This window comes from Gobio gobio, assembly GCF_949357685.1.
Source record: "Gobio gobio genome assembly, chromosome: 16".
NCBI classification, from domain to species: Eukaryota; Metazoa; Chordata; class Actinopteri; order Cypriniformes; family Gobionidae; genus Gobio; species Gobio gobio.
The window spans coordinates 22,387,776-22,404,703 of NC_137109.1; the positions used below are offsets into that span (position 1 = coordinate 22,387,776).

The 16,928-nt window shown below is 39.6% G+C and overlaps 1 protein-coding gene across 10 annotated transcripts in view; it reads left to right on the top strand.

Annotated features, from left to right (window-relative positions):
* enox2 (ecto-NOX disulfide-thiol exchanger 2) overlaps positions 1–16,928 on the top strand; it is a 356,101-nt gene that overhangs the window by 276,025 nt on the left and 63,148 nt on the right. For all 10 annotated transcript variants that reach the window (XM_079839859.1, XM_079839851.1, XM_079839860.1 and 7 more), the window contains 3 exons: positions 10,567–10,773; positions 14,719–14,952; positions 16,316–16,528. In XM_079839859.1, the coding sequence (XP_079695985.1) occupies positions 10,567–10,773; positions 14,719–14,952; positions 16,316–16,528 (654 nt within the window). The remainder of the gene's footprint in view (positions 1–10,566; positions 10,774–14,718; positions 14,953–16,315; positions 16,529–16,928) is intronic.

Below are 16,928 nucleotides of genomic sequence, written 5' to 3' on the forward strand. Positions count from 1 at the left end.
GGTATTATTAATGTCTTTGATCAGTTTAATGCATCCTTTCTGATTAAAACTATTATTTTCTTTCAAAAAAATAATCTTATTGATCCCATTACTGTTAAAAGGGCAAGATAGACTTTTAATAATACTTGGCTATCTATGCAGAACAAGGCAAGGTGGAAAATCTGAAATCATTGTTACATGACTAAAACTCTGATTTTGGCACCACAACTCTGTTGATCAGCTGTCTGTAGGCAAGGATACAAAAATGCGGAAGTTTGATCTGTAGTTGTCAAAAATCCAATGGCAAATCCACTGGTTTCAGGTAACACTTTTCCAGGACCTCTTTGAGACCCCCTGGTTTGGAAACCCTTGAATTTCAGTTGGGCAGTAAGAGAATGTGCGCCACAATATGAATGACTGACAAAACTAATGTTGTGTTAACCCTACCTCATGATGTTAATAGTTTTATGTTGTGTTGTCCATTATCATTACTAATTCTGCTAACCTGGAAAGCATTGTGGCTATTTTCCAACTGAAATCAAGCGTATAGCGTTATTTCTGGCAGGTTGCATCAGCTGACTGTCAGCTGATCACGTCTACCTGTAGGAAAACGATGCCTATCAGAGCATGAATATATGAGCTCCTTTGCCATTATCAGCTGCTATTGCGTTTCTCTGGAGCTCATTTACCCTCCCCCATCCCCACCTCCTCTCGTCAGTCAGGATTTGGCATTCTGATTCCCCCTGAATCAGACTAAATTCCTGAATTAGGTTGTACATTTTAATATTGACATTAATGCTATCTGCAATACATCGTTGCTTTTGTTCTGTTTACCCTAGGGAGGTTTATCACTGTTCTTGCCCAGAACAGAACCATACCGCCAATCTAAACTATATGCTAATTGTCTATCACTTTGACGATAGTGATCCTGACAGAACTGTGTGTTTATTGATGTGAAGGTTCAGTTCAGTTTTCCCTTTAAAGCTTTCCCTCTAGCTGGAAAAAAAAATATTTTGAAGGAATGTTTGATCGTCTCTAAAGAATCAGATTTTCTTTAGCATTGCGGTCTTGTCATCATTCACTCAGATCAATGCTTTAATTGACAACAAAGGCAGCTAGCTGTTTATCGATCTTAGAGTCGCAACACAGCAAAATGAAAAGCACGGTTCATATTCCCTCCCTGTTTTTATGTTGCGGATTAGAAATGAATGAAACCTGGTCACTGCAGTCATACCTTCTGGGCTCAGAGATCAAGCAACACATGGGTAATTATGCCAAGATCGCGAAGGAGAAAGACAGGAAGGGGGAGGCAGAACAAAGACCCACTTGTTTCTGGGGCTGGGTGGGGGTCGTCAGATTGTGGGATTGTAGTTTTTAATGATGAGCAGAAAAGAGAAATTTGAAAGAGACGGCCATCGCGGTGAACGCAGCGAACACTGTCTGATGAGATTTGGGCATATCCATAAACATGACAGTCTCCTCTCATCTCGTTCAGACAGAACAGGCTATCATGCACATATCTTGCATTGTAACGAGTCTTCTTTTTTTTCCGCACCAGTCAGTGCAGAAGTGGATTTAATAGCCGGTGACAGCTGTGCTCTCCTGACTACAGCATACAGTAATGCGGAGCAATCATTCATGGTTATTCTCACCTCAGTTGCCAGAAAAAATTACCCAAGTCCTTTTCCCAAGGACCCGCGATGGCTCATGCCATTTAACATGAAATTTTACAAACTCGAGCCTCTCTACATCAGCACCTGCTCTCTTATTTGTCGCAGGAATCCCTCCCTTTTGTCCTTGTACGTCTCTTTTCCTGGTTCTCTCGAAGCCTAACCGCCTAACCCGTTTTCATTGCCTCTACGCCCTTCCTTCACCATCTTTGTCAAAGTCATCCACCCTTTTCTCTCTCGGTCTGCTCACATGCCCTTCAAGGCAAAATATGATGGGAGATATCAGCATTTATACCATATGTCATTTATCAGTGTTTTTAAAGGGCAGCGGCATTCGCTTTGATTGGAGCTGTATTAAAAACACACAAGCTTATTGCTGTCAGCTTCACCCCTTGTTATTTATTAGATTTGACCGATGGGGATATTTGAAACCTCCTTGTTCTTGGCGGATCAGTGGAGAGCTAAGCCTAAATCTTTCCTCGCCTGACTTTCTAATAAGGATATTAAAAAAACAGGCAGTTCCTCTTGCAATTACGCTGATTTTTGCTTTGTGTTTCCGCCACAGTCACACATCATGTTATTTGTGATATGCAGTGGCCCTAAACAGTATTTGGATACTCGAATCACACTTAAAATGTCTGAATTGCATCAGCTAATAATAATATCAAACATAATGATGCTGGAGCCATTTTTAACTTAACTTGTCTTTTAAATATCTTGATCTTTGGTGAATTTTAGTAGGTGTAGTTCTTACGGTCATACAGGTGTCGTATTAGAGTACTATATATTTTGTCTATACTTTTAAAGTGTCTGTGTTTTATTGTTATTTGCATACTGTTCAAAAGTTTGGGGATGGTAAGATTTTTTAAGAAATTAATTCTTTCAGCAAGAATGCATTATACCTAGGATTAACAATTATTTCATCCATAAACTGATGTTTCGCACTGTATTCCTAAACCCTGGGTTGTTGACGTTCTTATTTATATATTTGTGGTGTCAATAGTAGGGCTGGGTAAAAAATATTGATTTCTCGATTTTAATCGATTATCATTTTTATGAACCGATATCGATTCTTAAGTCCCAAGAATCGATTAGTCTATCCTGTTATCAGTTGATGAGTGAAAGGAACATTGTAGCGTGCCTCCCATCCAATAAATCGCAATCATCTTTGTGCTTTGTTGCTATTGATAGGAAACAAAGTCTCAGATTTCAAATTACGTCCATTTTATTAGGATATTCTAAAACATAAATACCGTTTTGGCGCAGTGGTGTGAGATTGCACATGAACTGATCTTTTCTTCTGCCTTAATACCAGTTACAGTGCAAAAATGAACACGAATGAGCATCTGAAAGTGTGTTAAAAGATACAGTACAACTTACTGAAATCCTTATAACATGTAATCACTCAATCAATGTTTCAACCGGGGAAAGACGTCAGTAAATCAGCTTGTAACATCACATTTACCTCAGAAAAACCATATCCAGTGTCCATAAACTTGTTAGTCAGTTAGAAAAATTAAAAACCATATCCAGTGTCCATAAACTTGTTAGTCAGCTAGAAAAATTTACTCTAGAGAAAAGCATTTTGCTAAATATATGCATCATATTACATAATCATTAAAATATTTAATTATATGTTTTTCAATATTTAATGCATGTTTGAATAAATCTGGCAATTTTTATGACAGCCACCATTTAAATGTTTATATTTAAAAAAACAAATTGGAGTAGAAATATGATTATGTAATTGTAAAGTTAATATTATAATTTTATTATTTAAAAAAAACACATAGTTGAGTGTAATTTAAGTGTTAGTATACAAATCAGTAAATGTTTTACCCTTATATATTATAGTAGGTTAATGTAGCCATGCTGACCTCTGACTCCTATAGTTTACAACATTGGTTAAGAGATTTGTATTTCTTGAGAAAATTTGCAAAATTACAAATGTATTGTACCTGAAATATATCCAAAATAATTAATATAATAAGAATTTAATCGAAATCTAATCAAATTGTAAGTATGTGAATCAAAATCGAATCAAATTGTGAAATTTGTGTCAATACCCAGCCCTAGTCAATAGCTATGTTTCCATCCACCTATTTTTATGTGCATTTTGGGATATTGCGTTAAAAAAACGCTGGATGGAAACGCATAAATGCGCATAAATTCAAAAAATGGCCATAAAAAGCGTATGCACTCACAAAAAGTTTTATCCGACAAGAAAACATGCGCATAAACTACGATGGAAACACATTTACTGAATAAATTCCTCGATACGCATAAAAAAACATGCGACTTTACGATGGGAATGGAATAACTGGACTAACCAGCGGACCGATCTCATTGCACAGCATCTGAAATGCTGTTTTGGTCATTCTGAGTCTGTTGTCAAAGTGGTTTGGTATAATTTCCTCCCATAACTGTTTTACTCAATTGCATTCTCAAACAGCAGCATCTGCCTCCATGTTTATTGTGTTTCGTCTATATAATGTAATTCATTATATACAAAAATTATTATATACAGTGGCTTCTCTTACTTTTCTTAATGATATTTAGTGCCAGTTTATCATGAAGTGTCAATTTTGTTCTCTTCGGCTACTTTATTTGCAAATGTTTTATGCAATATTTCAATTTTGTGCATGTTATATTCGCAACTTTGGATGTAAACATAGCTAATGGCTAGACAAATGCAGCATGAATCTGTTTACATAAAGGCACATACAGTATTGCCTCATCCTCATATTATATATTGCTAAATGTACTATCAAGTTTATACTGAATGGACTTTTCATACTATAGCGGTATGAATAAAATGGTCTCTTCTTAAATCCAGTTAATTTGTTTTCCATCACCATTTGACATTTCTCCCTTCCAGTGGCGGATCTAGAAAATTTGACATGGGGGGGCAAAGGGGTGGCAAGAGGTCTTGGCAGGGTGGCAGGGGTAGACGGTACATGGAAATCCCTATATGTGAATTGCTTTAACAAAACAAACACAAAACCACTTTTAAACTACAGTACTTGTGTGTTTAAAGCAGGGTTTAGAATGACAATAACCCAGGGTTAGCGCAGTGGGAAAAACCCTATTGATAATAATAATACATGTTTCCTGAGCAGCAAATCAGCATAGAATGATATCTGAAGGATCATGTGACACTAAAGACTGTTTTTTTATAATAATAATATTTAACAATATTATTGGTTTTACTGAATTTATAGAGACAACAAACATTTCAAAAACATCTTACCAACCCCAAAATGTTTGAATGGCAGTGTCATTTAAAATAAACTTTTTTTGCTTGCTTGAAAAGTGCACTTGAATGATTTTTGTGCAATGCAGTGACAATACATTTTTCTGAATACTTTTGAAGGACTGTAACTATATAACTGTCATGTAACCACTTTTTAGTCTTTAGTCTTTTTTTTAGCAATTGAATGGTGCTGAATGGCTAAATATTGTCCAGAGTTACATTATACATATACGGTATATTTGAATTGCATTATTATTTGAGCAATGTTTCTGTTATTGATGGTGGCTGGTAAAGGCTGGTAAAGGTCTGCTCCACAGTCTTAACACAGGACTCCAACGAAAAGACAAATTTCCTCCGCTCTGGATCACTGTCCCGCAGCTCCAGCATGGCTTCACACCTTCCCAACCCATCAGTCTTATTCTGCAGCTCTACACAGCCCCAGCTTGACTTAACTCCATCTCTACATCACCACCGCCACCCCATTCTAGTATACTGTGCTTAATAAATGGCCATCGATCGCCTTTCACTCACTGTCGTTTGAAAGGCCTGGCTTTCTGAAGGACACTGAGTTCTGAGAAAGAGAGAGAGAGAGAGACAGACCAAGCATGGCAAATATCATCTGTTTTCTCTGCAGAGAAAACCCACAGACCGCATGAAAGGATAGCAGTGATTCAGTGCCCAGTTGTAGATGCACCTTCCACCTTCAGGTCAGGCCGCATATGCTGCCTTTCACTGGCTTCTAAACCTTCAGTCTGCCCTGGCTCTGTGCCTGGGACTGACCTTTATATCAGGCAAAGCTCTCTTCTTCCAAGAGCCGAGAGGGCCGTGTCACTGTGTTTCTGCCTCTGGAAGCCTTAGTTTGCCAAGGGCACTGCCAGTCTGGCCTGTTTCCTCATTTCAACCCACTCACAACACATATCGCCCACACCTCCCTCCACCAAACCCGCCTGTGCCTGCAGAGGCCTTTAACCTCAGTGACACTGTTGCTTAAAATAAGTATTGGATAAAGTATCTCTCCAAGCCAAGGGATGTTACAGTTGCTTTCATTCATTCGAATCAGTGTAATTTTAGTATTATTTATATACTATAATAGTATTTTTTGGAGTTATTTAGCTTTTTAATAATTCCAGTTCTTCAACGTCAACTCATTTTATTTCAGTTAGTTTCCAAGGCATTTTTTTTCATCGTATATTTCTATTTAGCTTTATTTCAACTAACAGAAGCTATTTTTAATAGTTAGTTAACAATAACAACACTGGACCTAGAGAGCAGTTTTGTGCATCATATACTGCCATTGGCACTTTCAAATCTGGTAGACATCTGTGCCTTTTAGGTATTGTCATACTGTGTAGAGACATTTAAATGTTCAATTAAAACCTAGACAACATAATTGGACATCATAGACATGTTCAGATTGAACCTTAAGTGCATTTCTGGGCTTCACAGGATGTCCAAAAGCTTGAATCAAACCATTTCAACCACCCCAAAATTCCAGTTGCAAAATGTCATGATAAATAAAAGCACATAAAAAAGGAAAGAAAGAAATAAGTGGGGGGGGGGGGGGGCATACCGATCATATATTGCTCCCCTGTTGAGAAAAACCTGTTTAAGGTGCTTGTGATCGCCACAGGCTTCCCACAGAGACACTGTACTGCTTTCCTCTTTCAAGAGGGACAATGCGCAGCAGGTAGACGGCTGTCAAGCTGAGTAAAAACTGGCTTTTGAGAAGTCAGCTCATCTTATCTGCAGTCTCACTCCTGACACCGCACTCGAGCTAACAAAAGGCCCTGGATTCCTTCTTTTACCATCTCACACACACTGATCCAAGTGCAGTTGTGTCTTCTGACAGAGCAACATGCTTGTTAGGATCAACGGTATGCACTTCTTTTTATCTGTGTGGTGCGACTGAGGTTTTTTTTTTGATAATGTACGTTATGCACACGTCTGTCTTCAATGAGGGTGGCAGCACTGGCCATTTTCCTCAGTTCTTCTGCCTCACTCGTTCCATATATGTTCTGCACCCACTTTCCTATCAACTTCTGTCTGCGGTACAGTTGTCATCTCCACCGTCTATGTATATTTGAGTGTGTGTGTGTGTGCGTGTGTGCTAGACGGAGATACACCTGCGGCTGTCTTCATTTTAGCTGATTAGCGTTAAGCTTGTTGACGACTGTCTCTCGGTTGAGCGCTCGCAGTGCTGGAGGTACACAGTGCCCTCCTGAATTTATGTCCCAGACCCTCCTGTGTCATCTTAGCTCACTCTTCAAAGAAGCGCCTTTGACGGCACAGGATATTTAGCCATGGAGCCTTGGGAAGAGCATTGGTTTGTGAAATAATAGGCTTTGATTTCATTGATGTGCGGTTTCCACTTTGAGACGTTATGGAGAAAGCCATCTCAGACATCTCAGATCTGATGCAGTGTTCTGTGTAATTTCATATCGCCGTCTTGGGTGACAATGGAAACAAATCAGCCACCGGCTGCATCGTGAAACTCAAATTATATACTTTGCTTTGATTTCTCCCCACAGTGTGAATATGAAAACAAAAAGTGGGTGTATTTGATTTAGAAAAGTTCAGAGGTATCAAGCTCTTTCTTGTGTAGCTCCTCTGTTCCTTCTAAAGCAAACATCTACTCTGTGTTTTTATTACTTGCTGAAAGTTTCAACTTTCAAGAGACTGCTTATGTCAAACTAAAATGTTTCATGTGCATTTGACAAAGGAAACATTTGCTCACCTGGGCCAGCAACCGATTTTTAATAGAGCTCTTGTGTAGGAAGTGACGGAAGATGAAAACAAAAATACTTGCCCCTTAGAGATTCTCAGTGATTGCTCTTAAACTAGCAGCGTTAAGTCTCTCGTTCTATACTCATAATGAGAATAAGATGAAGTTTATTTAACAAAGTTCAGGAGGAGCACGATCAGGTAATTCAACCAATCAGTGCGATAAGAGACTTGTATATATAGTACACAGTATAACTGTCCCTCACCTCTGTCAAGGATAGGGGAATACTCTGGGTTCAGGCCATATTCCGAGCTCGGAGCCCTGCCCTCGGACAGCAAATATGCATACATTACCATATCTGAGTACATGTACGTGCAAACTTGTGAACATCAATTAAGAAAACAGGCATAATTTCCATATTCATTTCAAGACACTGAGGGGAGAATTCACTAAACAATTGCGCTGTTGCTTGAGGTGTTTCATCACAAAACCTTACATGTTAAGGTGCTGTTACATTAGTGAAACTTAGGGTGTGTTCACACTTGGCAATGGCATTTTTGGTTCGATTAAAACAAACCCTGTTGCATTTGCTGTGTTAGTGCGGTTCATTTGAATAAGTCTGAACGCTGCTGTTCGATCCCTTGTGCGCACCAAACAAGCAGACCACCTGGTTCCGAATAGACTCTGATGCGGTTTTAACATGGATCAAGACATGTAAATGAACCAAAAACAGGAAGATGAGACCCTATAAAGGACAGAATTCTCACTGATACCTTTTTTCGTCATAGTTGCGATGTTACCATCACAGTTCGGTATGAGCATCAGAACCGCGTCTCCCCCTTTATTTGTGTGTGACGGAGCGATTCCTGCCACTGTTTTGATCCCTTTACACATTTTATAAGCTCTTCACGAGTGCAGCTGGTCAAAATAGCATCACATGTAGGCTATGAACATACAACGAGCACATTTAGCTCAGCACACAGCATTGGTTTGGATGTTCTGTAAGTTTCGTCTGAAAATAGGCAATACGTCATAAAAGCCGACCAGTCAGATTGTGAATGTATCGGTATCTTTAGGTTCGGTGTTAAAAATGCCAATCTGACCGATAAGCGGGTTCAAGCGGACCGAACTACAAGTGTGTACACACCCGTAGATGAAATTTTGTGGGCGACGTGTTTCCGTGGTCAAAATTCAACTAAATTCTATTCTAATGTTTTGCCTCAATTCCCTCACATGAAATTGCAGATTGCACATTTCTCCTGCAGATTTTCTCTGTGCGGTGGTAAATGTGACCGCACCCTTATTCATATACCACTCCCGGTCCAGCTTAAACAGGTGATGTGGTATAGTGCTGTCCCATGCATATTCAAATTCATTGTCATTTTTCTGGACAAATCCTTTCTATGCAAATGAGACTCTTTTATAGAATGAATCAGATTCACAAACATAGGCAGACACAATTAACATTGTGCTTTTGAAGCAGAACCATTTCATTATTAAAACTTGAACTACATGTTATTGAAAATGAATCTTTATGTGTATTTTCTAGTGATTACGGCTTCCGTAAATAATCATTTCGGCTTTGTAAAGAGTTGATTCATGTCCCCTCGGTGTATCAGATCATGGGATTCTGCTGCGCCCTTCAGATCCAGAGGCATGCATTTGCACTAATTGTGTTACCGTATTTGTACCAGCACCTGATTTGCATAATTCCTTCAATGAATCAGGTGCTAAAACAAGGCATGCAAATAAACAAAGCTGTCAGTGGATGCGTTTTTTGCAGTGAATTCCCCATGAGTGTTTAAACTATAAGACTTCAGTAATGATCAGACAGACAAGTTATTTTATGCCCGGCAAACATTTTTTTCTAGAAATATTATTTCTTCACACACAAAGTTCCATAGCACATCATCCAAAGCCAATGAATGAATTGTGAATCGTCTTGGTCGGTATACCCAAATGCTTTTTCTATAGTGCTGTATTGAAGCTGTACACATATGCCGTATCCTCTAGCGTCATGAACAAGACGAGAGAATATTATATTCTTTTCCACTGACAGGAGCTGACATAAACATAATGCTCATCATGAGCCGCCACAATAAACAGGAGTTAGTGTAATGTTGGTGATGATGGATGGCGAGTGTTGGGGGCAGCTGTGGGGTCCAAAGAGACTCGCTTATTTATAGTGACTGGCTCACAGCCAAACATGCCTGAACTGCTTTGTGTCCGTTTGGACCCCCAATCAGACATGCGGTCCCCTCTGAGTCCCAGCAGGTGCTTCCTTCAACTGCATTCCCATAGCTTGTTAAAACAGTCTCTTCAGCCCTGATGGAAAGCACGGATTATCACAAGTTCATCTTCACAGCATCACTGAGTAATCAGCTAACACCAGAACAGGCCAGTTTTGGATGGCAAGCTTTGCACTTGTAATCCAGTCATGTAACAAGTAGTGGGTTTCATTGATTATTCCTTCTCATCCTGGTTTTCTCAATGCATCTTATTCATGGTTGAATTGGTTTATCAAGAAGAGATTAGCTTTGTGAACCTGGAGGTTCTAGCACCGTGTACTGCACATTAAACCAATCAAGGGAAAGATCCATGGTCTGTACTGCAACATATTGAGCTTGATTCCTCTATACTATGACTATCACATAAAAGTGGCAAAAGGCCAAAAATATGTCAACACTATAATCGTTTATAATTTGGCATGTGTCAATGTGTGTTGGTGCAATACCATTTTTAATGATCTTCCTGATGAACCAGGTTTGAATTAGATGATTAATGCTAGGTCGTGAAAAGAAATCAGTGATTGATTTTGCATGTTTCATCTTTTTCAATAATGAGCTACAGTCTTAATACGGTGAGAACATGGAGATCAATAACTAAATAAAACAAAATGTCAGAAATTCTGGTAGTTTAATCTTCTTTGCTTTTCTTCAAAGACCTGCCTCCGCCTGCCACCAGAGAGAGACCCCCCGGCTGTAAGACAGTGTTTGTCGGCGGTTTGCCAGAGAACGCAACAGAGCAGCTCATTGTGGAGGTGTTTGAACAGTGCGGAGGTATCATCGCCATCCGCAAGAGCAAGAAGAACTTCTGTCATATCCGTTTCGCCGAGGAGCACACAGTGGACAAGGCCCTCTTCCTGTCAGGTACATATTTAGATAGACAGACAGACAGACAGACAGACAGACAGACAGACAGACAGACAGACAGATAGATAGATAGATAGATAGATAGATAGATAGATAGATAGATAGATAGATAGATAGATAGATAGATAGATAGATAGATAGATAGATAGATAGATAGATAGATAGATAGATAGATAGATAGATAGATAGATAGATAGATAGATAGATAGATAGATAGATAGATAGATAGATAGATAGACGGATGCTTGGATGGATGGATGGCGATAGCCACATTTCCACAATGTCAATGTATTCCACTGTCGGGCCAGTGCGAACCAGGGCTTTCAATGGGCCAGGCTGGGCTAATAACCTCGGACCTGTAGTACCGAGCCCAAAACTATGCCGCCCATAACACGCCTCCAACAAATGGAAGTTTTATCAGAAAACTAATCAGAAAGAAATCACTAGAAACTAGATAAAAACATGATAAAAGCGGCCATTTGTTGGCATTTTTGCCGTTAACTTAAAGATTTAAAACCCAAGCATCAATGTTTTACTACAGTTTTACAATAATAAGTGATACATTGATCATAATGAATGAATTTGTGTCGAGATTTTGAATGAGATTGCACATTAGTTACACAGAAATAAAGAGGTATTTACCGTTATTTTACCTAAGAAAGAGGACACGTGTACCTGTTCAGTCGCGTCTGTTTCTGTTTATTGGTAGGCATAGGAGAGTACATCACATTTAGACAGAATTATCATTTCTACAAATTTTCCACCAAAAATACGACCTGGGGAGCTTTAGCGCTCTCTCCAGTGACAGTCCCAATACAGTTACATATGCGGAGCTAAATATGGATATCAGACAGTCCGGTATAAAGAGACGAGATTTTCTGACAGATAAAATAAATACACGATTGTGATAGCCTATTGTCTGATTTCTTCAAACGGTCTTATTTACCATGTTTACTATGGTAAAGTCTTTTACATTGCATATAAATATTTCTGCCTTTACAAATATTCTGCCCTCAGAATCCACAAACAGAAGTTCTTTCAAACACTCGCTGTCTTATAGTGAGTTTTGAGCTAAAATGACTTTAAAAGTCTTTAATGCTGATGTTAGCTGGTATATGAAATCATCCGCCCGCAGCGCAGACTCAGATAAACTCTGCCTTTGTTTGTAACCACTCCTCAAGCCTGAGCTGGCCCGCTTTGGTCCAAGGTATTCGGCGGGCCAAAAACCCTGGCCATTGGCCCAGAGGAAGCCCCGACGAGGCCCAATCAAGCCCCGGAAGTGACAGGCCCTGGCGCGCACTAGCACGGCCATGTTTGGCCCGACAGTGTAAACGCGGCTAGTGTCACAACATTTCAAACAAGAACTTTTTTTTGTTTGTTGATGAATCATGCCTGGAAACGTATGTGCCACACGTGTGATTTAGAATAATTTCACTTAACCTTTTATCTCATGTAAATGAAGGCCATGTGTCCCACAAGTTCCCTCTTGACTTGATGGATTGATGCAGAATTAATTAGGGGGGCGGGGCTTCCCCTCATCACTCAGAACTCGAGATCTGTAGACACTGGCCGTCGAGAGTCCCTCACAAAAGAGGTCAACGAGAAGACAAGCGCCGACATCTAGTAATACATTTCTGCCTTTGAACGCTGCATATCAATCACGGACCGGGCCCGGAAACCTCCTCGACATCGGTCACATGACCTGCCGGGGTCTGCTTCACTTATCTCTAGTTCCCAGTGACAAGTCTCCAGTCACATCTTAAATCAGTCTTTCTATGCAAATATTAGGATGTCCATCTCAGCCCCAGAAAGCAAGTTTAAAGTGCCGGCCGCTCCAATAATACCCTTTCCCATTATTTATTCTTCTCTGAGTGTTGCTCTCTCTCAGTGGAGAGGGGCGAGATTGGAGCGGCGCCCCATATATCATGTGCCTCGTGACGGAGCTCTGCAGGCCTTTCCATAAATTATGGCGCTCATTTCTAACGTGAACACATTGCGTAAAATATTTAACAGCGTCTGGGGGCTGTAAAGCAGTGATGGAGAGGCGGAAGTAAACCGTGAAGCTCTTTCTCTCATTTCTGTTGACACGGCCATCTCTGAATATACCTTCTCCTTAAAAACACTTTTCAACCCTGTCTGTAATGTACTCAGAGCATCGTATGATTCATAATTCACTGGAGCCTCTTTCATACCACTTGGCCGTTTGTCAAGATACTTTTCCGAGTCATTTTCTGGTTTATGCTGAAATATATAAACCTTAATCTAAAATCACGTTCTTTTTTCATCCCCATCACAAAGCAGATGATTCTCATACATCATGGCTTGTCTGTGCTGGTAGGGGTTTTGTTTCGACTTCCCCACCTGAGTGTAACGTTCGGGACTTTTTACCTAAAGGAATAGGAAGGGTTTGGCCGCAGACCTTTTAGCAAACACATGTTGGAAGGGACGATTAAACGAGTGTGTGGCTGTCACTTCATCAATCAGTGTTGCTAACATGTTGTTCTTGGGGTTTGTTAAGGGTGAACGTTTTTCTGCTGTTCTCATTTTCCTGCATTTTTCTTTTATATAATTTATGCCCTCCACTCTCCTTTTCTTCTTTTTTTCTCTTCCTCTTCCTCTTTCATTTCCTGTTCCCTTTTCATTTCATTTTCTTTTCTTGTTCTTGTCTTTTCTTGTCCTGTCGTTTACTCCCATTCCCATTCCTTTCCCCCTTACCCTTCATTTTTCCTTTCTTTTCCTTTGCTCTGTTTCCCTTTCATCTTCCACTTTAATTTTCTTTCCTTTCTTTTTCATTACTGTTTTCTTTTCTCATTTTTCTTTACTTGCCTTCTCTTTCGAGTTCCTCTTCCCCTCTCTTTTCCTGTTCTCTTTTTTCTTTTTTCTTTAACCCTTTTACTTGTATTTTCCTGTTGTTTTTTGTCCATTTTATGTACCTTTCCACTTTTTTCCTCTTTCCTTTCCTTTCCTTTCCTTTCCTTTCCTTTCCTTTACTCTTTCGTTACTTTTATATTCCTGTTTTATTGTGCTTTAATTTACTCCACTTCCTTCCCCTCTTTCCCTTTTCTTTCTTTTCTTTTCCATTCCTCTTCCTCTTCCTTTCTCTTTAATTTCCTTTCCTTTCCTGTTCATTCATTTTCATTTTTTTTTTCTTTTTTTTTTATTGCCCTATCATTTAATCGCTATCCTTTTCCTCTTCTCCTTTCCTTTCTTTTTTGCTCCTTTTCCCCTTACTCTTCATCTTTTCTTTTTGTCTCATTTCTTTTCTTTTCCTGTATTTTCTTGTTCCTTCCTTTACTCCATTTTCCTTTTCCTCTTACCCTTTTCTTTTTCTTTCCCTTTCCTTTCTCATAATTTTCTTTTCTTTTTTTCTTTCCTCTTTCATTCCTTTACTCCCTTTTCCTTTCCTTTGCTCAATTTCCCCTTCTTCCTCTTTCATTTCCTTTCCTGTTCATTCCTTTTTGTTTTCTTTTTTCTTTTATTGCCCTATCCTTTACTCCCCTTCCTTTTCCTCTTCTCCTTTCCTTTTTTTCTTTGCTCGTTCCCCCTTACTCGTCTTTTCTTTTTATTCCTCTTCTATAATTTTTCTCCTTTTACTTTTCTGTCTTTCCTTGTTCATTCCTTTACTCCATTGTCCTTTTGCTTTTCCTTTGGTCCATTTCCTCTTCCGCTTACCCTATCTCTTTCCCCTTCAATATTTTTCTCATCATTTTCTTTTCTTTTTTTCTCCTTTTCTTTTCCTGCCTTTTCTTCTTTATTCATTTACTCCCTTTCTTTTCCCCTTCTCCTGTCCTTTTTCTTTCCTTTTCTCCACTTCCCCTTCCTCTTTCCCTTTCTCTTTCTTTCCCTTTCCTTTCTCATTCTTTTCCCCCTTCCATTTACACTTTCTTTTCCTTTCCTTTCCTTTTTCTTTGTCATTGCCCATTTCCATCTTCTCTTCCCTAGGTTATAGGATCAGACTGGGATCAAGTACAGATAAGAAGGACACAGGCCGGCTGCATGTAGATTTCGCTCAGGCTAGAGATGACCTGTACGAGTGGGAGTGCAGACAGCGCATGCTGGCCCGGGAAGAGAGACACCGTCGCAGAATAGAAGAGGACCGTCTACGGCCCCCTTCACCGCCCCCCATCGTTCATTACTCTGAGCACGAATGCGGCCAGTTAGGAGAAAAGCTCAAAGGTGAGACACATAACATGTTATACTTTCGTCATGGTGATTTTGTTGTTTTTGTCCGTCACACTTCTGCTGTTTCCTGATGCATGTGAAGAGGCTGCTACAGTCCACGTGCCCGCCCGTTGGCTGGATGCACCGAAAAGCTATTTGTCTCTTTGAGTTTGATGTTCCATGCAGTTTAATAGAAACCATCTGTTTACTGACTGCATCTTGATTCTCTGTCAAGGCAAGAAAGTGCCTTAAAGAGAAGCTGTTGAGATGAAATCAGTTGAAATTAGCCATGTTTCCTTCAGATTCCTTACTTTTCCATGTGATATTTTATGTGCGGTGGTTATGCTGTTCAGCTCACTTTGCAGTGGTTACAGCTAACAGATGAAAGGAAGAGAAGACAGGATGGAATTACATGTGTTTAGTGGACCTTTTGTGCTGTTTGCTGTAGAAAATCTCAACAGCACTCTCATATCTGCTAGATTTGTCTGCATATTCAATATTGGACAGATATTTTTTGACAGTTATTATTTTGAATCTGTTAGTGTTGACTCGTTGAGTCTAAATCAGGTAAATGAGCAACTAAATCCGTTTTTTGATGGAGAGGGATTTCGTATTTACGACACGTTGATACTGTCTTAAAGGGGTTGATGGATTATTCCTTTAAATTAGTTGACAGCATTTTTTGATTATCTGTAGTTAGGACTTCCATAAATAAATCAAAGCACCCTAGAATTCTCAGTTGTACATGTGTTTGTGTGCAGGATTTCTTCTTGTTAGCAACAAGAACAAAATAATATTTTTTTTTGTTTTTACGTTGTTACAACAGCAGTCATCTTCGCTGTACAAACAGCAATATCTTTGAAACACTGCTTCATCTGTTGCACAGTTGACGCCAAACATTTGCGGATTTTAAATAAACACAATGACACTAAAGAATAATAGATTGCTGGAAGAGCCTCCCTGTAGCATTCATTACAATGAATTTCCGTTTTCTCTGTTTCTCATCTCATTCCCAGCCGAAAGTTGCAAGCCAAAGCTTTGTAGTTCAGCTTGACTGTTTTCCCCTCCCGTCTTGCACGTACACACCTGAGTATCTTGAACAACATAGCCTTATTTCTACAGAAAGCACAAAATATCAATAATGTGTTATGGTTGTTGTCCTTGCTGTAGATGTCTTTTCCTGTTCTGTTGTCCTCTCCTATATGTCCTCTACTTTGCTAGTGTGCATTTGTGGGCTTTTTTGGCCCAATAAACATGTCCTGGTAATACATTTTGACACTAGAAGGTCCCAAATGAGAAGTGTTCCTCTCCATCATTGTACTCAGCTCTCTTCCCACCATCTGTTTCTCCCCCACCGTTTTTTCCTTTCTCCACTCAGACGACGGCAAATTTGCAGAGGCGGTGCGTGTCCTGCTGACCTGGGTGGAACGAGGGGAGGTAAACCGCAGAAACGCCAACAACTTCTACTCAATGATCCAGTCCTCCAACAGCCACATTCGAAGGCTGATGAATGAGAAGGCCGCTCACGAGAAGGAGATGGAAGAGGCCAAGGAGAAGTTCAAGAACGCCCTTTCTGGGATTTTAGTACAATGTGAGTGCTCCTTTACAGATGTTACTTCTGTCTCAAAACCTAACAAGCTGCCTACCTAGACAGCATTTTGGGCATTTTTCCATCATTAGCAGTGAAGGAATAGGATTTTACACAAATTATGATAGATCACAGTTCATCATGATCGCCTCTTCTGTAATAAGACCCTGAAAAGATTTCACTGATTTCACATTTTAAAGCAAATTTATGGGGTAATACATGAGCATCGACTAACACAGGTTTCAAACTGTGTTATATAAGCCGAATAAGATACATTTCACACATCTCTTGGGATTATTGTACTTTACTTTTACTTTTATATGCCACAATTGACGTTTAGAAGGGTCGCACTATATGCGTGAGTTTGCGTGGTAGTCAATAACGTAATACACGCTACTGTTCG